We start from the raw sequence: 25870 nt of genomic DNA, 5'->3' as shown, positions 1-25870 counted from the left end.
CCCCCCCTCCATATAAACACTCACTCCATTGTCAGCTACACATCATTGTTCTAGACTGGTTCCCTGATTGTCAGCACAGCCACGTGTAATCTCCCTCAGGGATGTATGTGACAGGGCGACCATGAAGAAAGTGCTTATACGAGCACCTCCAAGGCAGGATCAGAACGAACGTTTGTGTCTGGTTTATGCCTCAAGTTACTGAGGGGAATTTATCCAAACCGGAGCAGGAAGATCTGAAGCAGTTGCCCATGGAAACCAATCAGCTTCTCTCTTTAATTTTCAAAGCTTAACTGAACAAACTAAAGAAAGAAGCTGATTGGTTACCATGGGCAACTGCTCCAGTTTTGATAAACTCCCCCCAGTGAATTCACTAGAACAGCATGATGGCCCAGCAAATGGCAGCGTGAAGAAATATGGGGTTGCTATTACTATCCTCATTCTGAAAATGGCATTTTCTGGCTTCAATACTTTTTGACAAAGAAATCAAAGAAAAGCCAGAACTCTTACTTCCTTGCTTAGATAAGAGACTCAAAGAATGTAAAACACATTGAGGGGAATTTATTAACACAACTGCAAATGTTTTAGCCTCTTAGATCACTTTTTGTATGTGCAAATCTGTTTAGCCGCTGCTTTTAACATGGGCGCCCGTTTCGACCAGAGCTTGCGATATTTTCCCAATTGCGAGTGTTTTGCGAAAGTTCGCAACCGATTACATCTGCTCTTGTCCTGCGGCTGTCTGAACCTGGTGCATCACCGAACAAAACAATCGCAGTTTAAGAAGTCCCCATGACAACTTCAAGAAGTGACAGTTAGGCTGGGTTCACACCTAGGCGGATTAAATATGCAAGTTTTTTGCGCGATTTTTTACCGCGATTCGCGGTAAAAAAAAATGTGCGAAAAACGCGCGTTTCCGAGGGATACTTGGCTGTATCCCAATGGAACCGCCCGACCAAAACGCCCCAAAGAAATACATGTACTTCTTTGGGCGTAGGGCGGTTTCCCGCACGTTGGTACTCGCGGAAAACCACCCAGATGGGAACCATGCACATTGAAAATAATGGCATTTCCCTGTTTGAGCGTTTTTCCGCAAGTACGAAAGCGCGGAAAAACGCCCAGGTGTGAACCCAGCCTTAAGCTTCTTGCCTGGAGTTACAAGTCTTCTTTCCTGGAATCAATTTAATCTCATTTATGGACAGACATAACCCTAACAACATAAATCTGGCGCAAAGCGAGTCAAATATATCCCATGCGACCATATGCGAGTTCAAACACTCGCAATTGCGTTAATAAATTCCCCTTATTGTCGGGCACAAACTTTCCTTTGATTACAATGATTCATTAATCATGGTGATCACATGATCTGTCACCACTCAGATTGGTTACAGATCGATCAGGGAGGGTCTCCAGCTGAACTGTGCAGTGGTCTGAAAGAGATCAAAGCAATCTCCATAGCTGGATGCAGCTGAAGCTCACAGGACTTTACTGCTGCCATGACACTGGGAACATGCTGGGAGGACGTTCATTTACAATGAAAGGGTCATGAAGGGGTTAATTGTTGAATTCTTTTTTGGAAGATATATTTTAAATGAATTGTATTTGAATGGCTAGATGGAAAAAAGTAGAAGGTTCCCTAGCTAGCAGTGTTTCCAAGGAGTCTACACTTTTCACACTGTCTTTAACTGCTGCAATACCTCTGCAAGTTTCAACTTTCCACAAGCTCTTTAGAAGAAATGGACCAGTCCGCACCCAAACACTTGGCTTAATAGGAAAGAAGACAAGATTTGGCTACCATTAAACCAAACCTATAGGTCAAAGCTTGCATGTCCTTTTCTAGGATCCAAGGACCATTGCTCATCTTGAACATGAGGCTATTCAGAGCCACTATACCCAATGGATTTAAAGGGCTGTGAATACAAACCTTTTGCAAGAATGGTGCCTCAGCTTGTTTTTTTTCTTAATTTATATTAGGAGGTGCACCAAAATGGAAATTTTAAAACCGAAACCCAATTTTTTTATAAACGTTTTAATTTTTGTATATTTATTCATTTTTTATTAAATATTTTTATTTTTTTTATTTACTTTTTAGGGGCTTTGGGGAAATATTAGGGGTCTAAACAGACCCCTGATATTTCCCATTTAAAATAGAAAAAGAGATTGAGGACACCCCAGATAGAAAGGATAACTTGCCCCAAACATGTGTCAGGGTTAAATTGTAATTCTTGTTAACTTGCTGCACACATTCCTGGCAAGTTGTAGACTTGCAGAACACTTGCAGCACAAGTTCTAGTTGACACTTTTTGAATTTGTAGCAAATTCGCTTGGCAAGTCTACAACAAGAGCTCTGCAAGTGTACAGCACCTTTGCAAAGCACGTTGATCTGGAGACTTGCAATGCAGACTTGCTGTAATTGTGCAACAAAATTGTGAGGCTTGGCAAGTCTAGCAATAGTTTAGCAAGTCATTTTCAAACTTGCAGCTCAATCGCTTGCTATCTGGGACACAGATCCTCAATCTCTTTTTCTGTATCCCCAGTTATCAATGAACAGGAATCCTCCATTCTGAGCGTTCTTGTTCATTCATAACATGAGAACATTGTGTGTTTACTATAACTACAACTATGAATGAATGAACATGAGGTGATGTAGCTCACCTCCCATTCATTCATAATTGAGGATATAGTTAACATACCATATCCTCAATTATTTACAAAAACTCAGCGATCACTGATCAGTGACTGCTTGTACCCGCTCTCCTCTCTGACACGCTGTCACAGGCGGCTGAGCGAGCGGTGCGAGGAGGAGAGCTCAGCCTCCTGTGACAGCGCTGGCTGTCGCCGCCCACACACCGCTCTGCCGGACTGTGATAGGAGGCTGAGTCGTATGCGAGAAGAGACGCCGGCCGCTCACAGCGCTCGGCGTCTTTACACGCTGCCCTTTCTCTCCTTCCCGCTGGACACAGAGCAGCGCCCAGCGGGGAGAAGAGAAAGCAGGGATGCGCCGATCGGCAGGAAAATTGCACTTTCGGCTGATATGTTTCGGCGGCCGATATATTGGTGCATCCCTATTATTACCCCTCCTCCAACAGCTTTCTCCTGTCTTAACTGACAAACTGTCATGTTGATCAGTATTGCTTCTGACCTGAAGAAGAGAGGTTCACTCTCGAAAGCTTGTCTTGTATATATTTTGTTAGTCCAATAAGAAAGGTATCATTGCACACTGCAATACTGCATTTTTGTCTTTTTTGACATTATATATATATCTATAGATATATATAGGAATTTAGCAGTCTGTCTGGAATTTAGCTTTGATCATTCAGAAATGGCATAGCATAGACAAAAAGATAAAAGATGGCAATCAGGACTTACATTTTTTCTACTGGCTATTGCTTGCTGCACCCACAATATCTCCATGGCCAAGTGACTTCTATGCATTTGGAGCGCGTTCGGATTCTTCAAAGACAGATCTAAATAAGAGAAACATCAGTAATTTTTTCCATGGATCAAAACAGTGGCAAGATAAGATTCTAATTTCATAGTAAAACATCTCACATAAATGTATTTCAAAATGTGTGCTTTGCTCTTTGAAAATAAAATCATTAGAATTTCCCCATTGCAGGAGCTACTTTATAAGAACAAATTAACCAAGGCATACTTGCCACTGCTTGGCCTATCTACTCATCTTACAAAGATACATGTAGTAATTTCCATAGATATGAATATGCACAGTCTCATCCGTAATTACATTTGTTAATATTTGACTTTTAGTTTAAAAGAAAAACAGACATCTGTTGATTTAAAAGGACAATCACACATAAAAACAAATGTTATATAATAATGTGTACTAAACCTAGAGATGGGGGGGTAAGGACGATAGTAAAATGAAACTTCTGAGACAAATATGTAGACTCTGCAATGCCTGAAATATATTATGTACTATTCAGATTCCCGATAATCCAATGAACTGTATTACTGGGAGGATTTATCAAAATTGGAGCAGACAAAATCTGGAACAGCTATGCATGGCAAAACCAATCAGCTTCTTATCTACTAAAAGAATGCAGACACTGCAGTTTATCTCAAGACTAAGTGTGAACAAGGTGGTTGTAATCAAGGCTCACCGTTCCATTCAGGAATCAGTTGGAAAAGAACACACACACACACACACACACACACATTATATATATATATATATATATATAAACACATACACACTTTTGAGATACCCAGGAATAAGACCGTTTGTATTTATCAACTTGATATGCTTAATCCAAGGGGTCTTAATATCAATTGCGTTCTTGGTAATTTCACAGTGTTTACAGTATGGATTTATATGTTTAACATTGTATTTTCTATTTGCCTTTGTATTATGTAATCTTAAATTACTGATATATGCAAATTTCATGTATGTAATTTTCACATTTAAGTATAATGATTTTAGGATTAGTGTAACCTTTTATGTATTAAATAAGAACTAAAGCCAAACCTTTTTTTTTTTTTACTTTAGTCATCTTTTGGGTCAAATGAGTACATTTACTAATGTCCTCCTGTGACCCAAAACTCAGCATCTAGTGGGCTATTGCCTATTTGCTGGCAGAGCAGAGCCGCACTGCACCAGTAAAGAGCCTAACAATATTGTTGGGATCCACCCCACTGCCTGGTTGACAGCTGGCTTTAGAGGCAGTGTCAGCTGAGCCCGCTGCTCCTTTCTTTTTCTGTCCCTCCAATGAGCGCTGGAGGAAAAGAGAGGGGAGAATCCCTGCAGGAGGCAGTGACTGACAGTCACTACTCTCTGCAGTGAGAAGCCTTGAGACGAGTTATCAGCAGTATGTGATTACTCAGTCCTCGATCAATAGAGCTGAGGTATGACAGCTGCAGTGTCCCACGCCGGCTCTAAGTATTGGGAAGAGTACATTTTACTCTCCCAATACATCTTTTAATTATGTGATTGTATGAGCTATAACTAGTTCTAGGTATATGAGCACCTACAATATGTTATATGACCACTAGATGTCTCCACTGACAACATTCATGGTTTGTAAATGATACACTGAAACATGTAAAAAAAAGTTTTACTTGAATAGATCAGCATGTAGAGTGATGAGAGTGCTAGTGCCAAAGCTCCTGCTGAAGTCAGAGTGATAAAATGCATGGGGCGGTACTAATCTGCATCATCACGCTATGACTTTGGTGTCTCTTGTATAGTTGTATTGCAGCCTATTCAACCGATAAAAAGCAATCCGTTATTGCTGCTGGTACACCTGTGGCATACAAGTTCATGTGATATTTTGTTCAAAATAAACTGGAATACACTATAAATGGTTGATTTTATTTTAAGGACATTGATGAAAGACCTGATTAAAAGCGATGGGAGCCAATCCTCTACTCTTCCCTGCGGATGTTTATTGTTGAATACAAGCTGGCATTCTACGACCTACATAAATGTTGGTGGCCTTAGCATTTGGGGAGTGCCAGTCTTGAGGTGGTGGGGGATATTGTTGTGTGGCACTTCTAGAAGGCCACCTCATCACTGTATCACATTTCATTTGAATGACTGACAGGCTGACTAAAGGTGTGACTGTACCAGCATATCCGCAAATCTGATTGCTTACATGCATACTGGGGACACAAAGGATCTACCTTCAGGGCAGTGTGTAAGTCCAAGTACACATGGTAACAACAGGATTTGCCTATATCCCTGTACAGTCACAGATTCAGCCGGGCAGTCTATGATTTGTACACGCTGGCTATACGCTGCTGTACAGGGCACCTTTCACTTCCAGCAAGAGAAATATGCCTGATCGCTGCGCTGTACAACCCTTTCTGGCTGTTTCCATAAGATCTAATTATATATTTATTTTTATTAGGGATGTGCCGATACCGGTATTTCAGTATCGAGTACCAAGATTTTTTTTCCGGTACTCGCCGATAATGAATACCGGAAGTCCCATTAAGGAAGCCAGGTGGCGCGCAATGACTCGCCACCTGATTAGTTGGGCAGCGTGTAAAGACTTGTCACCCAGCTTCCGGATTAGCGTTTAGACAAGGTGACGAGAAAGCATGGAGCCGGCTTTCTGGCCAATCAGGAAGCTTGGCACTGTGTAATGGCACGGCGCCCGGCTTCCCGATTGGCCGGGAAGCCGGCTACATGCTTGGAGCCAGCTTCCCGGCCAATCAGGAAGACGCGAAGCGTGTCATTACATGCTGCACGGCATCCTGATACCGGAAGTATGGGGCTAGGCATCGGAGCATTTGGGCGAGTACGAGTACTTGCCCAAATACTCGGCATTGGCACCGATACTAGTATGGGTGCATCCCTAATATATACACACACACAGTTTCCCATGGTTCACCGATTTCTGTCTCACCTGTGTCCATGGATTTGTCACTCCACACAGAGCTGCTTCTTGTCCACTCTAAACTCTCACACCTTTGGTCTGTGTTCTGAATTATACTGGAATGGTGGAGGAAGTTCTGTTCTTGTGTTGCTAGCCATGAGCGGCGCTCCTTTTCTGACACTGGAAGGATCCTTCCCCTGTCTGGGCTCTCAGTCTGTAGCTGGGTATCAGTCTCTGATAGAAGGTGGTCTATCTCTGTGCCATCAGTCTCTGACACTTGGCAATCTCTTGTGGGCACATCCTGAAGCTGGTTCTCTTTCACTGGGCCACTCTCTGACAGGTGCTCATTGTTGTGGGCATCTCCTGGCAGGTCACAATGCTCCTTTTCTCGGGTGACACTTGCAGGCATACACAGTTCATGTGCTGAGGCTTGCACACATTTCGCTCTGTCACTCCCTGATATGATGGAGTCTGTGTTTTTGGTGAACCTGCCATGTCCAGTTCTTCTACCAAGACCAGTTGGATCTCTGTAGTGACCCTAGGAAGGGAAGATAGGAGGTCACACATACACAGGAAGTCCGTGGCTCGGTTAAGTCACACATTACTATACTCACCACAGGTTGGAATACAGGAGAAGAAAGGAGCCTTGTCCCCCAGTGTACAGTGATGGCGTCTCCCTCTACGTCCCTCACCACAGCCTCATAGTCCCGTAGAACGGTCCGGAGTCTCCGGCGGACCAGCACACCGCGGACATGAGCCTAAAACACAAAGCACAACGACAGCTGTAGAGACCATCACACCCCGACCGAGCACCGCTCTCTGTATACGGAACACTCACCTGTAAAACTATGGCTGCACATTCCAATTCCTCCATCATTCAAACGGTAATCTCTAGTCCCCGCCCACTACATGGACCCGGAAGTGATGTCAGCGGAGGACTGGAAGTGGGCGTGTCATACACTGAGCGAGCTGACAGCCTGGGGATAGTAGTCATCATTATCCAGTTAGGAAGCTCTGTGGAAGTGGGCTGATGTCAGTCTGAGAGATGAATAGGTGGATGACGCAGGGGTCAGTGAGGGGAGATGAGTGACGGAGGTTGACTGTGTTATAGAGTGAAAGAGGTTGGATGACTGGGGGTGCAGTGCCACTGCTATGGGGTTCATATGTAGAGGGAATGGGGTGCATTGACAGCATTGCAGGGTGAAAGGGGTTGCTCTGTTAGGGGAGACACCTTCCTGAGGGTGTCAGTATTCCACAGAGACATTGGGGTGAGGAAATTAGATGGCAGGGGCTGCAGTTTCAGTGTTTGCGGGTGCTGGGTGAGACCCGGGTGTCAGTGCATGCAGTGTCAATATTGCAGGGTAATGGGGGTTAGATGATAGCTGGGTGCAGTGTCAGTAGTATGAGGTTACTTGGGGGGTGCAGTGTCAGTAGTATGAGGTTACTTGGTGGGTGCAGTGTCAGTAGTACAAGGTTACTTGGGGTGTGCTGGGTGCAGTGTCAGTAGTATGAGGTTACTTGGGGGGTGCCTGGGTGCAGTGTCAGTAGTATGAGGTTACTTGGGGGGTGCTGGGAGCAGTGTCAGTAGTACAAAGTTACTTGGGGTCCAGGGTAATGGTAGATGAATAAAATGGCGGTGGGATGCTGGTTGGGGGGTTGGTAGAGTGTCAGCATTGCAAAATCTCAGAGTTCCTCTATAATGTGAAGAAGATTGTAAACAAAGCCATGTGAAATATAAAAAATAAATCTTATCATTACATGTATAAACCCCACACAGCGGTTAAATACAGCATTGTTAATGGACATGAGGAAACAATTAGTCTCTGTGATCCTCGGGAACTCCCTACCCCAACCCAAGCAGCTATCTCCTCTGTTTGCCTTCAGGTGATCCCTGAAAATTCATCTTAACTAATGAACATTCTCCATCACCTCACACAGCGACCACCTTCTGTATCACTTACCCTTCCCTTTAAGATTGTAAGGCCTCACATGCGGGGCCCTGTTAACTTACTTGTAATGACTGTTCTGTCTTCCTTTATATTGTAAAGTACTGTCCAAACGTTTGGCGTTCTATACCGTACATCATAAATAATGATAATTAGTAAAGTCTAAGGAAACAGGAACAGAAGGCATGTGCATACAAGTGTAAGTTTGGCCAGGTTTGCAGCTATGTAGTGAGGGGGTGCTGGTACTAACCATCTTACTATGGGGTATTCAGTATAGACCAGTTAAGGTTTGTTGTTTGTTTTTCCTTCTTGTTACTTGCCACCAACAACAGCTGGGTTCGGGAACTCACCAAATCATTGTTCAGTGCAGGTGCAGATGATAAAGTGAATAAAGTGCCATACTTCTGTGTACCCAAACATTATCAGCTAGTATGGGGGTAGGCAACCTTAGCACTCCAGCTATGGTAAAACTACAAATCCTGTCATGTCTTTGCCCCTGGGAGTCATATCTGTGACTGTCAGTCTTGCAATGTCTCATGGGACTTTTAGTTCCCCAACAACTGGAGGTTGCTTGCCCCTGAGCTAGTATGTTTTATGGTTCTGTTAGTTTATGAGTTTATATGTTCTTAGTAGGGATGCACTGATACTGGTTTTTCGTTATCGAGTACCAATATATGTTTTCACGTACTGGCCGATACCAAATACCGATACCGAAAGTCCTACTAAGGAAGGTGGGCGGCGTGTAATGACTCACCACCTGGCTTCCCGACTCGCCAGGAAGCCATGTCCATGCTCCCTCGTCACCAGGTGAGGAGGAAGCATTGAGCCAGCTTTCTGGCCAATCAGGAGGCCAAGGGGCGGGTAAATGACTCGCCATCGGGCTTTCTGACTATTATTATACAGGATTTATATAGCGCCAACATTTTGCGCAGGGCTTTACCAAATTGGGAGAGACAGTACAAATAACAATACAATTTCAGTACAGGCGGTAGGAGGGCCCTGCTCATGAGAGCTTACAATCTAGTACAATTGAGTCATTACACACTGCCCAGCTTCCTGATTGGCCGGGAAGCCAGCTTCATGCTCCCTCATCACCAGGTAATGAGGGAGCATGAAGCCGGCTTCCTGGCCAATCAGGAAGCCACGGGTCAAGTAATTACCTGGATTGGCTGGGAAGCTGGCTTCATGCTCCCTCATTACCTGGTGACGAGGGAGCATGGAGCTGGCTTTCCAGCCAATCAGGAAGCCGGGCAGCATGTAACGACTGGCTGCCGTCTTCCTGTTAACAAAAGTTCCAGTATTGGGCTAGGCATCGAAGCATTTGGCCGAGTGCTCTCCCAAATACTCGGTATCGGCACCAATACCAATACTAGTATGGGTATCAGTGCATTCCTAGTTCTTATGTAAGTGACTGATTGATTTTTTACTTTTAGCAGCTATCCTTGGACTTCCAGCGTCTCAGTTGGCACAACACTTTTTTGTTTTTCACGTAGCTATAGTTCCATAGACTATATTAAAATTGTTTATGATTTATACAACATTTCTAAATCAAATCTGCAAACCTGTGTGCATTCATGTGGATTTTCTTTTACACGCAATAAGAATATTCAAGCTGGTCACCAGTTTTAGATTATATGATGTTATTTAAAGTTGAACTCCAGCCTTACCTTTAGTCTTGTACAATTGCACAGACTCCTGTAATGCGTGCGTCAGATAGAGCCATCCTCATTTAAAGGTTGGAAGACTTCCAGAATCATCTAGCACTTTCCTTCCTAGCCTTATTGTCTCTGGACTGCCCCTTTCCTTAAAGTGACATTAAAAGGAGAACTATGGGGTCAGTGTTTTTCCCCATAGTTCTCCTCAGGGTAACGGGAGGACACAAACTAGCGTCCTCCCGTTACCCTAAGCTCAGTATACCGCGAGCCACAGCTCGCGGTATACTGAGACGCCGCAGCTGAAGCGGATCCCGACAATTATGTCAGGATCCACCCAGCTGCGTGAGTGACAGCTGGCTCTGCCTATCTAGAGGCAGAGCCAGCTGTACCCGTCCCCTCCCCCGTCCGTTCCGCCAGTCAGCGCTGGAGGATCGGAGCGGGGAGAGGGGAATCCAGCCCCCCCCCCTGTCACGGCAGAGAGCCGTGACAGGATCAAGAGGCGAGCGAACCCGGTATGGGTTCGCTCACCTCCCGATCTACTGAGCCGACCTGTGACAGTCTCATTGTCACAGGTTGGCTAGAACTATGAGGTGAGTGAAAAGCACTCACCTCATAGTTCTCCTTTAAAGTCAAAAAAATGTTTCCCCTCCCCCCATGTTAATGTTAGCACTTACCTTAAATGATGTTTCTTACTCTAATCTTCTTCTTTCCTGATGTTTTCATCTGTCCCTCCAGCGGTGCGGCGGCTCTCCGATCCAGCACTGACTCCTCTGTCCTTGCTGGCACTTCCTGTCCCACGGTGTCTACATGAGGGTGCACGTGTCCATATACTTACCTTGTGTCTCTCCTCGTCTCCCGGCCGAAAATCCGAACTGCGCATGCGCCCGCCCGAGGATCTTCACTTTTTCATACGGGAGCGCACGGGGAAGACACAGGTGAGTATTAACGTCTGTTAAAGCGTTTTTTTTTTACGTTTTGCATATATCTACTGTTTGCTAGACAGAGACATATGCTAAAAAACGTAAGGGTTTAGAAACCCTTTAACTGGATTTCATTTCAATCATTGACATTCAGTATCACATGCAGGTGTTACCAAAGTCAGTCTACATGAAAATTCAGCCTGCCTAGAAATGCCCACTACTGTAAACTGACATCCACCCATCAAAGAATTTTGGTATTTGTAGAACTCCCCCCTAGAGCCAGCCCACGGCCTGTATCAGGGTTGAGGGCCCTTGAGATGAGTACTGAGGCAGAGGGCTGTGATATTTTCAGGAATCTATGTACAGCACCCTACCAGACCCTCCCACTAGCCATGATCTGACTGGTGCATAGAGAAGTACAGAGACTCAGTGATGATGTCACAAGTCTAAAATAAGGTATGTAATTAAAATAGAAAACATTTTGATGAGGGGGGGTGGAGGAGGAACCAGGGAAGGCAAAGAGTAAGCAGATTAAACTACAACTGTAATATACAGTACAGTATGTATATACAGTACTTAATGCTGTTACGTGAGCATCAAATGAACACATCATGGTCCTCATGTTGTGGGTGTGGCAGGGGTGCCTCCATTGCTAAAATAGTTTTGTGGAAAGGTGTCTCTCTTACCTGTCTTAGAACACTGGGAGCTATGTTAGTGTACTGGAAAGTTAGGTGCCTGCTATAGCTGCTGGAAGAAGTCATGTACAGCAGATGTTAAAATGATATTTGTTTGTTATGGCTTCTCGGCCTTTTGGCTAAGATCAAGTGGGGAAAGGATGCTGCCGTCTCTGAGTGGTGGATGTGTCCTAGTACCCTCTGACGTAAAGATGGTGTCGGATGGGGTTCGGTCCACTGCTGGTAGCGTCAGGACCGAGGTACGTGTAGACCCCAGACAGTGGGAGGGCCCCTGAAGGCACTACCTTCTGATGTGAGCAGAGAATCGCTTGGTCTGGCTGGAGAGTTGGGGGGCGGCAGAGCCCGTGGTGCTGTGCCCCCTGGGGGTGGCGTCTCAGGGGTGCTCAGAAAATCACTAGGGCGCGGGAACCCACAAGTGATTCACTATGCACATGGACACGGCACTATTGCATTTCTCTGCACAACGCCTCTTGGACAAGCCTTATGGCTAGTCCGGGGCAATATTTTTGCACTGCCCCTAAGGCCTGTCAGCGTGGTGCACTGGCACTTTAGATGTATTTATTGCACTACATGCACGATTGGCACTTTTTATTTTTAAATTTGACCCACAGATGACTGAGGGTGCAGGTTCCTTCGGGCCTTTTCCCGACGTTGGGGAGGAGATTCTGTGCCCTCATATAGGGTTCTCTGTCTCCTCCCACCCAGGGGGTTTCTCTTCGGGAGAGCCCCCTACCTAGTACTGTGAGGGACCTGTTCCAGCAGGTCCCCAATGGATCGGGGTCCGCCATCCTTTGGGTTGGTGGACCATAGCAGTCTCAACCCCTGTCAGGAGGCCAAGCACCCTTGTGCACGTTTTTGTGTGTTGTGATTTCACGATTCACTTTTTTTGTTCACAGGGAGGATTCGTTTGCAAAGCACGCTCCACGGGCTTAGGAAAAAAAATGATCTTTGTTGCATAGTCCCTGTGTAATAACCATTGCAGCATTGCCAGGTCAGTTCCAGGAAGAATTCCAGTACTGTGTTCCTGTTCAGGAGATTCTAATGATGGCTGTGTGCCCATAGAGGAACTTTCACTTCTCCTCCTGTTCTGTCTGACATTTGTTCACTGGACAAGAAGTGAGGGGAAGTCTTCCTCATGGGGGCACATCAATAACTTCCTGACATTTGTATTGCTGACTGTGTCCCCATTGGAGGACAGGGGCAGCAAAAAGTTCTTATTAACTCATTCTTCATTCTTTTTTTCTTATTTTTTTGCTTGCATGCTATGCCTACAGTTTTATAATGGGGTGGGGGTGTCAGCACTGGACAAGCTGTACCTCTTTTCTCTTTTAAATGTTGGGGGGGTGTAGTGTCAGTTGGTTATCAGGTTTGCACAAATCTCAGGAGGGATTTTGCTCCTCTCTTCTTTACAGATCTTCTCTAAATCCTTAAGGTTTCTTGGCTGTTGCTTGACAACTCGAAGTTTCAGCTCCCGCCATAAATTAGTGAAATAGTAAAGGACATAGACTGTATGTGTCACCTTGAAGTGCATTGACAAAGGATGAGGCAGGTATGTTTTGAGGACCTGCTGAAAATCCATCAACTGCAACGCCCAAAAACAATGTGCTTATGTGTTTACTAAACAATAGACTTGTGCAGACTGAAGTTCGGATCTATCCGAAGTTTCCGTTTTCGGAATTGGGATCTATTCAGATTTATTTGGATGGATTTAGGTTGTTTTTAACCAGTTGACATCCGCGGTGTTAAACCCCCTTCCCATCCAGGCCATTTTTCAGTATTCAGCGCTGCGGTACTTTGACTGACATTTATTCCGTCATGCAGCGCTGTACTGAAATGAATTTTATACCCTTTTTTGGGGACAGATAGAGCTTTCTTTTGGTGGTATTTATTCACCACTGGGGGTTTTATTTTTTTACTATATTAAGGAAAAATTACCGAAATTTAAAAAAAAAAACAGTTTCCCCTATATTAAATGATAAAACATTTATTATTACCCAATTTTTTGGTAAAATATAAAAGATGGGGTCACGTCGGGTAAAAAGACACTAAACATGTCAAGCCTTAAAATTGCGTGCGCGCGCGAAACCTCAAAAAACGATAATACCCAAAATTGGCCATAGGCGACGCTTTAAAAGCTGTTACCGCTCATCAGTTTAGTGTTATCAGTGATTGATGGCCCTAAAATGATTGCTCTCACTGCGACGTTCGCGGCGATATGTAACATGTGTAGCGCAATTGTAATTTTTGCGCGCTGGGGCACCGGACGCGTATTTACGTTTATAGGCGCGTAAACGTGGGGGTGGGGGAGTTAAACAATTTTGGGGGGTTTTTTCCCCTTTTTTTATATGTGACTTTTATTTTATTTTACTTTTTTATGTGTTACTTTTATTTTTTTTTATTTATATTTATTTTTTTGCACTTATTGTTATTGCTATTATATAGGGGGATAACAATCCCCCTTATATAATAGCAAAGGCGCACTGACAGGTCCTCTTTATGGAGACATTAGGGGTCTCTAGGACGCGAACGAGCACATATAGACGATCGGCTGGCTATGGAGCCGCTGATCGCCTATATGTGAAACACCCGGTAACGGGTGTGTGCAATGGCCGGGTCTTTTCTGCCCGTGCGTGCCCGCTAGGGGGCGCGCGCGAGCAGAAAAAAAATGCCGTCTGGCGACGGCAACCCGCCGATGCAGCAGTGCCGTCCGTCCGTTTTTTTACAACGGACGGACGGCAAGAGGTTAAATGTGAAAAAACAAACAAACAGCGTGGGGTTCCCCCTAAAAATCCCTTACCAGACCCTTAAATGAGAACTATGGGGTTAGGGCTTTTCCCCATAGTTCTCCTTAGGGTAACGGGAGGACACAAACTAGCGTCCTCCCATCACCCTAAGCTCAGTATACCGCGAGCTATAGCTCGCGGTATACTGAGACGCCGCAGCTGAAGCGGATCCCGACAATTATGTTGGGTTCCGCCCAGCTGTGTGAGTGACAGCTGGCTCTGCCTATCTAAAGGCAGAGCCAGCTGTACCCGCCCCCTCACCCATCCGTTCCGCCAGTCAGCGCTGGAGGATCGGAGCGGGGAGGGGGGAATCCAGCCCCTCCCCTGTCACAGCAGAGAGCCGTGACAGGATCGGGAAGTGAGCGAACGCCGGTATGTGTTCGCTTACCTCCCTATCTACTGAGCCGACCTGTGACATTCTCATTGTCACAGGTCGGCTAGAACTATGAGGTGAGTGAAAAGCACTCACCTCATAGTTCTCCTTTAAATCGAGCACCAGCCTGGCAGAGCAGGAAAGTGGGGGCAATCGCACCCCTCCTGCACCATACCAGGCCACATGCCCTCTACATGGGGGAGGGTGTATGAGCCTACAGGCTGTGATATGGAGTTGGTTTCACTGATCCTTGTACCATCACATGGTAAAAGCAACCCAATCAGCATGATATCTAGTATTTCAAGATGGAGAGGTCAGCAATTGCCACCTTCATTTCTCCCTTAGTATAGATTAAGGCTAGGTAACCTCGACGCTCCAGCTGTGTTGAAACTACAAATCCCCTTACACCTGTCTCTGGGAGTCATGCCAATGGCTGTCAAGAGTCTTGTAATTCCTCGTGGGACTTGTACAGTAGTTCCAATGCAGCTAGAGTGCCAAGGTTGCCTGGCCCTGGTATAGATGTCCTTTACATAATATATAACACACTGAACTTTTATACAGTAAAGTTTTTAATATAAACGAATAAATACATGCGCATTTTAAATCTGGTTTACAACATTCCATGTTTTCAGTCTCTTACCTGAGTTGACATTTGTAATCAGAAAATTGTAGGGATTTTCATAGCATTATAGCTGACCACACAACGCTGTTAAGAAGCTTACCTAGCACTGACTATCTGTGCTCATAGCAGACATTGTAACTAGCTGCACAGCAGATCCTTTCCGGTTCAGATCCATGGCTGCTTTCCTGTATCACTAAACCTACACTACTAGTTCCTTCTTTAGCTTTCGACTCTTCGTTGGCGAGCTGCAGTCCTCAAATCTGCGCCTCCGCATGTGCTTTATTCCACCAGCCTCTACTGTAAGCTGTCTGTCCCCTCTTCAATAGGAGAAGGAGGTGTATCCTGGTTTTCTGCCAAATGTAGCTTTTGTCTTAGCCAGTTGTTAAGGAAACTGCTGCATAATTAAAACTATGCCAGGGGCCCATTTCCACTCATGTATTTTACACATGGTTCCTTGTCGTTTTGAAGGCTTGTGCTTTTACAAAGCCATTTGCATGCATTTAAACGCTACGTCTTTGCCCTATAACCAGAGCTCTGGGATGAAAATGTAGTGGTACAATTCCCATTTAAATTTTTGTGCACAGCAAAACGGAAACACGCAAAGAACATGTCGAAGAACTCTGTACTGTTGAAAATAATGTTAGAGAGTTTACCAAGCATTCTCTGTGCCGTCTGGCTTTATGCAAATTTACTATCAAAACAGAGTGGAAATGGGTCCTAAAGAGATGTTTAACGTTACAAAGATGTGTTACAGGGTCAGTCCACCTAGGACTGATATTTCCTCTATCACTTTGCTATGACTGGCCCTTTAAAGCGGACCTTTACACTCAAAAATCTAATTCTACCAATGCATCCCTCTATGTATGATGATTAATAATAACATAGACATGTCAGGTGTAAAATGCTGTGATTTTGAAATTGTTAGAATACACATTAGAAACATCAATTAATACCATTATGAGCTAAGCTGGCAGATCAAAAGGTATTTTTCTGTACTTGCAAGGTCTTTATAGGGATAAAACAATGGAAAATGTGCATGTATTGCAGGGATCTACTGCATATTGTTTTTTGTTATTATTACCTTTTTTTTTGCCTTGACATATGTTTTAGGCTATAAAAATGTGCATTGAGCGGAGGTTTGGAGACAAACTCCCTCGCTTTGAACGCACCTGGGAACCATGGCTGACATATTTGCAGTCTCATACCTTTGATACACGCCTTACAGAGCTCTGAAGGCCGTGACACACTGCACGCAAAGCCGTGCAGAGCGAAGCAAAGCTATCCGGCACGGAGCTTTGCGTGCAGTGTGTGAGCTGAGTGCAGTCAGATGATTGACAGCACCTTCAGCCAATCGGCTCGTCCGTAACAACCTACCAGCTGTCGCATCGCGACGCGCTGGTTTATACGCGCGAGCCGATTGGCTGAAGTTGAAATTGTTCATCTCGGCACGCTCAGCTCCGCGAGCTCTCGCAAGCTGAGGTGCCGAGCAGAAAATTACATGACACACTGCTCGCAAAGGCAGCGCGCCCCCGCTCCGCGCTGCTTAGCGTGCAGTGGGTCACGGCCTTTACTGTTGGCAACATCCTAGTCAGAGTAAGATTGGACCCTAGACCGGTGGTGGAACTGGATTCTTATTTATCCTATACTCTGTCTTCTTTATCCTCTTCCTATTTGCTCCTACTTCTCACTTTTCTCTCTCTCTGTTGATTGTTTTGCTCAGGGTTATTATATGTGACCTAGACTCTACCCTAAAACAAACATAGCTATACTGTACTTGGAGCATACACACTTTTGACTCCATCATTTGTGGTATTGTATCTCCCTTTGTTATTTGCTTCAATCATCTGGCCTTTCCCATGTACCCCTTCCCTTTAATACTGATGTTCTCTTACATTTTTTTTTTTACTATCTCTATTAGTTCGTTGTTGTATTTGCTACTTTGTCGGGTTTTTTTTGTGTCTCGATTTTTTCGAGATTGTCATTTTCTATGGTCCTTTCAGATTGTTAAATCATAAAACCTTAATAAAAATCTATTGAATTGAAGAAAAAAAATGTGTACTGCAACCAGTCAATTTCAATGTGTAAAATACTGTACATTCTTTGCACAGGCTTTATGCAATGTTGACAGCAGGTGGCGCTGTGTTACTTTAAAAGCACATATGTCACATTTGATCCATCACCATGTTGTAATTTAGGAAATATCTGTTAATTTTGAAATCTATTCTGCCGTTACTGAGCTGCTTACACTGAAAAATCAGCATTGTCATTAACTATCCAACACTTCTGAAGAAAGCTGCTTAGAGTCAAAGTGCACAACACAGCTCACAGCCTGAACGCTACAGTCTATTGTTGACACAACTTCACCCAGAGGCAGACTATATGGGCCAATTCACACCTGTGTGTGTACATTATCACCTAACACGTACATAGGTATGAATGGGCCTTGAGTGTATTTTAGGTTACCTGAAATGTGTGTGTAGGATCGAGCGGGGAATGGACACAGCAGGATGCGACAGGAGATGTCACATCTTAGACAGTTGTCACTAGAACAGGTTTCCCCATTGGAAGATTTCCCCTCACCTCCTGTTTCTGTGACAACTTACAAAATGTCACCAGAACCAATAGTGAGATGGATCTTCCCAACATGGACACAAACAATAAAAGCCTAGCATTTAACATTCTGTCCCACGCTATTGCCCAAAGTCAGTGTAGTAGAATGTGCAGCCAACGGTGGCACCGCATAAATCTAATGCAGAAATAGCCAGCACTTCTTAAACAGAATGAGGGGAATTTATTAGACCTGGAGCAGACAGAATCTGGAGCAGTTGCCCATGGCAACCAATCAGCTTCTATCTTTCATTTTCAAAGCTTAACAGAGAAAACTGAAGATAGAAGCTGATTTGTTACTATGGGCAGCTGCTCTAGATTCTGTCTGCTCCAGTTTTGCTAAATTCCCTCCTATGTATGAAAGCAGAGGTAGCAATGGCATAAAAATGTGGAAGCCACGCTGCCCTGTCAAGGCCTTCCTGGCTATTTCTGCTTTAGCAATAAAAAACTGACAAAGGTTCTCTAACCCTCTTACTTTGTATCCAAAACAAAACAAAAAAGTTTTTTGCTTTACAGCATCAATCTGCTTCATTCCTTAAAACGTGTGGATGACAGCACTCCAGCTTCAAATGTCAACTTCTTTATTAAATGTCATCTATAAGGCAAAGTACAACAGTTTGAAGAGACCATAAGATAAGATAACATGATTAAGTGCTTCTAAGCATGAAACGCATAATCGTCTCATCTTGCTGTTGTATTTTGCCTTATGGGATACAGTTCATAAAGAATGTAAAGCTTTAAGCTGGAGTGCCATCATCCACCTATGTTAAAGTGACACTAAACTCAGGAGTTAAATCTTAAAAATGCATTCAAGTACCCTAATTATTAACAAAATGTATCACTCAACTGTAAAGCGTCAGTGTCTGAATTGGTGCTGACACTGTCCTTACTTCTGCAGAGTGGCTACTTTTATTCCCTATGGTCCCTGTGTGTGTGTTGTAAAGTAGACACCACTCCAAGCTCACTCCCGTGATGGACTACAATCTTATATTTAGTTTACTAGTTTGTACTGAGATTGTAGTCCATCACGGGAGCAAGCTTGGAGCAGTGGCTACTTTACAACACACACAGGGACCATGGGGAATAAAAGTAGCCACCCTCCAGAAGGAAGGACAGTGTCAGCATGAATTCAGAGATGATTTGAGGATCTACAGCCGAGTGATACCCAAATAAGATACATTTTTGCTAACAGTTAAGGTACTTTAAAGTATTTTTTAGATTTAACTCCTCAGTTTAGTGTCACTATAAGGAATGCATTCTCAATAACCAGCTGGAAATGCACCTAGTAACTGCGTGGGCAAGCGTGGACCAACCTGGAGAAATATCCGTTCTGTTTATGTCTATATCAATCAGGGGATCAGCTTATTCTGCAGGACATGAAAACTTTTAACCATCAAGGCGCATCATCCATTGTAAGAGATTTCATCAGCATTTGAAATGACTTAAGAAGGATACATTGAATTACTCAATTCCTCCAGCTGAAAGACACAAAATGAAGGAAATATATTAGCTGCATATATCGTACATACGGTAGCATACTGATGTATCCGGAGTGCGATCCGTAGTTATAGACTGGTGATGGTGGGACATCTTTACAAGCTAAAGCTGCTGCAAGCCTATGGATGTGGCTTTGTTGATATAAAACCATACTTCAGGTACTCTTTACTGGGTAACTTTATTCATGTCTGGTGGTTACTACCAAGTCACTTGTTTATAACTAACTCTATTACCTGAAACATTCTATTCATTTGTCTTTCATTGATAGCAGTAACGTGCAATCTTTATATGCTGTAGGATACATTTGGCAAAGTGTAAAATGTGTACCATTGGGTTACTCTCAGGAAGTAGTACTTGGCAGGACTTTAGATGGCAGTCCAAAAAAAAGGAAGTGGCTTGCTCTTCATCCCTCTTACAAAGGACACGCATGATTTAATCTACATAGTGTAAGTGTCCAGCTCTTTGGGTTCCAACTGCCTCTTGGAAGCATGCAATGTCCTGAGTTCTCATGGCAGCCAAATATCTCAATCTGACTCTTGCAGCCCACGTACAGCAGAGCTCAGGCTGGATGAGAGAAAAGCAGCGCAATAAGCCAATCAGTTGTGCTGCAGTGAACACAAACATGCTGACTTGAGGAAAAAGTAGAGTGACAAAGATATAATCAGTCTGCTGCTTCTCCTTTCACAGACCAGTCACAAGCTGGGGGAGGGACAAGACTTGTAAGTAGTACTTTACTGCAACAAAGAAAAATCAGGTTTCTGCACTGCCAGACACGACTGTGTTGTGTGGCAGAGCTGTGTAAATTGCAGGGCTGGGTGAACCGAAATACAAATCCTTTGGCACGTAAAACAGCTACCATGTACAGTGGGGGGAATTTATCAGAACTGGAGCAGACAGAATCTGGAGCAGTTGCCCATGGCAACCAATCAGCATCTCTCTTCAGCTGATTGGTTGCAGTGCAAATCTGCTCCAGATTTTGTCTGCTCCAGTTTTGATAAATGCCCTCCACTATGTATGTCATTTGTGTATTGAGCTGTTTGCCTAGAATTCAGCTATAAATTCTAGCATGGAAGTAATATAACAGGATGGTCTGAAGACTGCAAAGTTCCTGACTACTGCTGATCACAGCAATTCTGGGAAAGCTGGGAACTGAAAGGTAAGGACACTCCACATTCCTATCACAATGACGTGTGCTAGTTTAGTGTTACTGGACCTAGGATTTAGCCACTCACCAACACAGAGCAGTGTCTTGTGTAACAATCTTGCAGTGTGTCCACATGATCCACCAACACACTCAATAACAGCTTATTGGCAGATCCAATTATAGAGAATGTAAGAGGAAATGGAAAAATGTGCATTTGTGTCTTAATAAAAAGATCCTCAGTGACAACCACCTAATAGCCCATAATCAGTTTGTAATACTGTATCCCACCTGCTATACACACACCTAACCCTATGTCAGAGATAGGCAACCTCAGCATTCCAGCTGTGCTGAAACTCCAAATCCCACCATGCCTCTGGGGGTCATGCCTGTGGCTATCAGAGTCTTGCAATATCTAATGGGACTTGTAGTTCCACAACAGCTGGAGTGCCAAGGTTGCTTACCCCTACCCTATGTGTATACTAACATGAATGTAAATTCTTTAAACACTATTTGTACCTGATTATTCTGAATTTCTATTCTTATATATATCAACGACCAGACTATAAAACTGCTGCAAAAAGCCCAAGGCAATGTTTATCCTTCACAATCAAATGTAAGCTGTGCTGCTTTGAAGACTAGAGGTGTAAGAATATATGATATCTTACATTATTTAGTAGCTGCTCCAGGTTCCTCTCCGCATGGGTCTCTTCTTTTTGCTCTTCTGCACATACATCTAGACTGAAGTGAAGGCGAGCTAACTGTTCTTGCATCTCTCTCACGCGTTCCAGTTGTTGAAACGTACATACCCGCCCTATGGCAAAACGAGTGAGTATGAAAAATATGTTCAGAGTGCATTGGTAACACAGTGTGACAGGTCTGATCCAAGAAATTAGGATGCATAATGTCATTTGTCATAAGGCCACACAGCCTGGGGACTAGGGCAGCAGGAGTTTAGAGTAAGAGAATTGGCTACCCTCACTTTATGAGAAAGTCTTAATGGAAAATATAGGACATCAATATAACATCACAGGCTGCCTGCAGCTATCTATTTTATGGGAGATGTGTAGAACCGTGCAGTCATAAAAAGCTGTGGTAATAGAGGGCAGCACAATTAAAATGGCCCTGGATGCACATTGTATTTTCAAATAACAAGAGAAAAATACATTTAAGTGCCACAAATATTGGGATGTATTCATAAAATAAACACAGGACTACAATGTGGGCATTTCCGCTATATGATATACAGTTTTCCCTGTTTACTCATTATTTACATTTCACAACCGTGTTTTGATTTCATTTGATGCTAAGAAGAATAACGGCTTGTTTACACCAACTGTGGCGCGTTCCAGAATGGTAGCTGCTGGAACGTACAGCAATCGCTCACTAAACTTCCCCCTTTGTTCTGGGGTGGGAGGGGGCGTGGGGGTGCATTGAAGTCAATGACACCGCAGCCACGCCCCCGGCCCGCAGTGTGATCAGGTGTGTGGCAAAACATGACCTGCATTCCGTTCCCCTGCGAACGCAAAAAAATGCTGCATGCTCTATTTTTTTGCGTTTGCATTGAACCGGAACGCAGGCAATGTTTTGCCACACGTCCGATCACACTGTGGGTGGGGGGCGTGGCTGCGGTGTCATTGACTTCATTTCATCACACGCCACCTCCCACCCAAGAACAAAGGGGGAAGTTCAGTGAGCAATTGCTGTGCGTTCCAGAAGCTACTGCTCTGGAATGCACTGCAATTGGTGTGAACTGGCCCTAAGGCTTTCAGTATGCAGTTTCCTGCAATATTTATAGTCTTTGTATAATGATTTGTTCATGTTTCAGCATCATGAAATACATTAAAGCATGTGTATCTTTGTCACAAAAATGTACTCAGGATTTACACGTATTCGCCATAGAACACATTCCCATCCGTTTTTCTCCAGCTGAGCGATTTCAGAGGTTGTGTAGACAAGAGACGTTATGGATCTACAGACTAAACACCCTTGCCCCAACAGGACTTAATGAAGAATTAGACATTTTGACCATTACATAAAACTTCTTAAACCTATGTCCTACATGACCATTCTTGTAACACATCCTTCTCCCATCCACTCAGTTTCCTTGATTAAGTGAGTTTGTAAAAAAAAGTATGTCCCCCAAGAAGATTAATTAACGAAAGGAATGGTTCTTTAATACAGATTTTTATTAATTCTCTTCTAATTTAATTTTTTAGCAGGGAGGAGATAGGCAAGCACATGTTCACTGGTCTCTCTTCCCGCCGACACCTGTGATGCCAGTTGCAGGACTGCAGCAGGGACAGCGGAGCCTGGGAAGAAAGGCGGGGATGCCAGGCACAAGGAGGGGACCCTATTTACCGGTGGGGTTGTCAGGCGAGGGGAACCCTGTTCACCGGCCCCTGGAAGCCTCCTTTTTTTGCCAGTCTTATATGCACCAGAGCACTGGGGGTGGGGGCACAAAGGTGCAGCTACACTTTAAAATATATATCTACAGCCAACATTTCTGTTTCTTTTGGATAGAGTATGTGAATGTGAAAACTCTTGTCAGGTCATTATTGCTGTCTATGCCTCCCCCCTTACTTGACCTATTGACACCCAGACAGAAAATGGTGGGACAATATGTTTTACCGTTTCATTGTCCTCACACCAGGAATAGAGGGGAAATCTTACAATGGGTTCATCTGTTCAAGTGACAATTGTCTAAATTGGGATTTCTTCTCACTTTGTAGAGATTTCCTGACACATGTCTCTGATACAGGAACTGAAACAGACAGCCAAGCAAAACAACCTGACTGGTGGTTTTATGCACTCTCAACTCTAGCTAAACAAACAAAAACAACTCACTTTTCAGCTTTATATCGGCATTAAATTGTGATTTACTTCAATACAACCTCAAATTATTCTACAACTTTACTCCTTCCACTTTTTTTACCAAATGCCTGAAGTTTTCCAGAGTGAAAATCGTTGAGAAGACTCAGAAGGCCGCCCTCCATCTCACAGACATGGGAGACATCCGTCAGGAAAGAGTGTTGCAAGCTAGGCGCAGAAGTCACCACTTCACACGGTGCTGAGGGCCGATGGCGCTCTTTAATGCCCCTAAAAACGGTACAAACAAGAGAGAAATATTCATAATAATATTATCTTCCCCCAGATGCCTAGCTACACCTATATTGCAGCAAAAAAAGAATGTAAACGTTTAGCACAATAATTTATCTATATTAGGGGTAGGCAACCTTGGCACTCCAGCTGTTATAGAACTACAGGTTCCATGAGACATGGCAAGACTGAATGCTACAGGCATGACCTCTAGAGGCAGATGCTGCAGTGCCGAGTTTGCCTACCGCTGATCTATATTATAGCCCAATTCACAAACAATGGATGTTCAGGTTTCTTCCCACGCCCTACGCCCCTTTTTTTCTTTTAAAACTTTGCAAAGCATCGGCCATTTGACCACCACTGTCCTTCTGCTCCCCTATCCAGCACTGACCAGTAAGGCCTGGTTCACACCTGGGCGTTTTACAGCGTGTTTCTACGCTCTGTAAAACGCTCAACATGTGAAAACCAATGATTGCCTATGGGCATGGTTCCCACCTGCGCATTTTACAGCGCGTAGGAACGCACTGCAAAACGCCCTACGCCTAAAGAAGTACAGGAGCTTCTATGGGGCGTATTTGCCACGCGTATCCATTGGGATACAGCCAGGTAGCCCTCGTAAACGCGCATATTCGATACGCCTAGGTGTGAACCCAGCCTAAGAGGTAAAGAACAGCACACACACATCACCCAGCTGTATGAGGCTTGCCCACGCTACTGCATTGCAGTGTCCACACCTCCTGTAAGCAAGAAGAGTTTAGGAGGTGTGGCCATGACAGCCTGTGCTGGTAGGAAGTGGTTGAATGGCGCTGGGTGTCAGACAATTAACAGCCACATGGGGGAGTAAAGAAAACACACTAAACTTTTGAATGCCTAAAAGTGTGGAAAAATAGAAATTATAGCAATTAAAGTTAATTCTATATTTTGAAAATCTTGTTGAATTTTACTATATTTACAAATAAAAGCTAACAGTACGGTCCTGTAGGTGTACAAGCATTCCTAAGAACATTTGTAGATCGATCTTTCCTATTATCTATTAGGCTAAAGTTAGCCATACACTTTTATATTTTATCAACCTGCAGGATTTTCTAATCGAGGGATGCCGGACGGAAGGGTGCTGACAGGGCCACCCACTGAATTAATTTCTGCTGGGTCATCAAGAACCCACCGAAATGCGTACATTTGTTAGCCGGCTTAAAGATGAGGACACTTACCTTTTGACCTTACTCCTCTGCTTTGGGGAAGGTGGGAGTGGGAGTCCCAGGCTGAACGTGGCGCTCTTACACGGCGGTGCAATAGGTTTTCTCAAGGGTGCAGGTGGAAGTGTCTGGGTTACACACACCTTGGGACTTCGTTTTTTCCTCTTGTCCTCCATTTCCAGGACTCTGTATGAAATATAGCAAAAGAGGGGTCACCTTCTATAAATATAGCCCAGTAGTATATTTATAACATTCTCACAAAAACTATTGTGATCTGATAACTGTTTGCTTTTAATTATAGCTAAAGACAAAACTTCTTTTTGTTTTTAAAAAAGAGAACGGTAAAAACCCGTCAAGTTTTTTTGTTTGCTGCCTGTGTCTCCTGGGGGAGATTTTCCTTCACGTCCTGTATCAGAGGCCCAACAGGATGTAAGAGCAAAACTCTCCAATGGGGTGGAAGCCTTCTTCCTGGAGCCTCCATGGCAGCATATCTATCATTAGTATGCTGGCAAGATAGGCACCAGGAAAGGAAAATTATGGTAACTACGATCAGGGGCGTTCCTACCGTAGGCGGCCAGGAGAAGGGAGGAGCGATGGGTTAATGTGGTCCAGGCGGGAGGCGGCTGGAAGCCCAGCCGTCAGCAGGGGCGTTTGCTGTTAGTTCCCCCGTGCTGCCGTCCCCTCAATAGAGACGCCCAATTTTCCGTTTTTATCCAGTTTTCCTGAAACAAGTGTCCCTGTTGGAAGATTTCTTCTCTATTCCTGATCTGGTGACAACATTATAGATGTCCCCTGACTTCTAGTTTACTAAATAGCTACGGGAATATATTCCTAAAAAGAAACCTGCAATCATGTAACACTGCTATTTAAACTACAATAGCACAGGACACAAGGTAGCTCTGGATTACTGGCAGGATCGACAGGTAATTGTTTGCACTTATCAAACAGATATAGCAAAGCACTCCGAATGGTATACAACGTGTACAATATATTTAACACATCAA

General features: G+C 44.1%; 2 protein-coding genes across 2 annotated transcripts in view; both read right to left on the bottom strand.

Annotated features, from left to right (window-relative positions):
* Positions 1 to 7209, bottom strand: part of IQCC (IQ motif containing C) — a 7307-nt gene extending 98 nt beyond the window's left edge. Inside the window, exons 1-4 of the mRNA XM_018571876.1 lie at positions 7171 to 7209; positions 6898 to 7090; positions 6363 to 6788; positions 3364 to 3461 (exon numbers count right to left, since the gene is read on the bottom strand). Of these exons, the coding sequence (XP_018427378.1) occupies positions 3364 to 3461; positions 6363 to 6788; positions 6898 to 7090; positions 7171 to 7209 (756 nt within the window). The remainder of the gene's footprint in view (positions 1 to 3363; positions 3462 to 6362; positions 6789 to 6897; positions 7091 to 7170) is intronic.
* An 8090-nt stretch (positions 7210 to 15299) lies between these two features.
* CCDC28B (coiled-coil domain containing 28B) lies at positions 15300 to 25049 on the bottom strand. Its single transcript, XM_018571877.1, has 5 exons — positions 24882 to 25049; positions 23507 to 23670; positions 21240 to 21385; positions 19389 to 19411; positions 15300 to 15696 (listed from the first exon to the last, which is right to left on the bottom strand). The coding sequence occupies exons 1-5, from the start codon at positions 25040 to 25042 to the stop codon at positions 15621 to 15623; spliced, it is 570 nt and encodes a 189-aa protein (XP_018427379.1). The 5' UTR covers positions 25043 to 25049; the 3' UTR covers positions 15300 to 15620.
* Positions 25050 to 25870: the final 821 nt, after the last annotated feature.

This window comes from Nanorana parkeri, unplaced genomic scaffold (genome assembly GCF_000935625.1).
Source record: "Nanorana parkeri isolate BGI_ZX_2015 unplaced genomic scaffold, ASM93562v1 scaffold1857, whole genome shotgun sequence".
NCBI classification, from domain to species: Eukaryota; Metazoa; Chordata; class Amphibia; order Anura; family Dicroglossidae; genus Nanorana; species Nanorana parkeri.
The sequence above is the reverse complement of the archived record's forward strand: the minus strand, read 5'-3'. Positions and strand labels throughout refer to the sequence as shown.

Coding starts and splice junctions, on each gene's coding strand:
- CCDC28B (XM_018571877.1), bottom strand. CDS start 25,042: ATGGAGGACAAGAGGAAAAAACGAAGTCCCAAGGTGTGTGTAACCCAG. Junction 21,386..23,506: donor TGGAAAACTTCAGGCATTTG/GTAAAAAAAGTG, acceptor GTTTTGCCATAG/GGCGGGTATGTACGTTTCAA. Junction 19,412..21,239: donor TGGAGCAGCTACTAAATAAT/GTAAGATATCAT, acceptor TGTGTCTTTCAG/CTGGAGGAATTGAGTAATTC.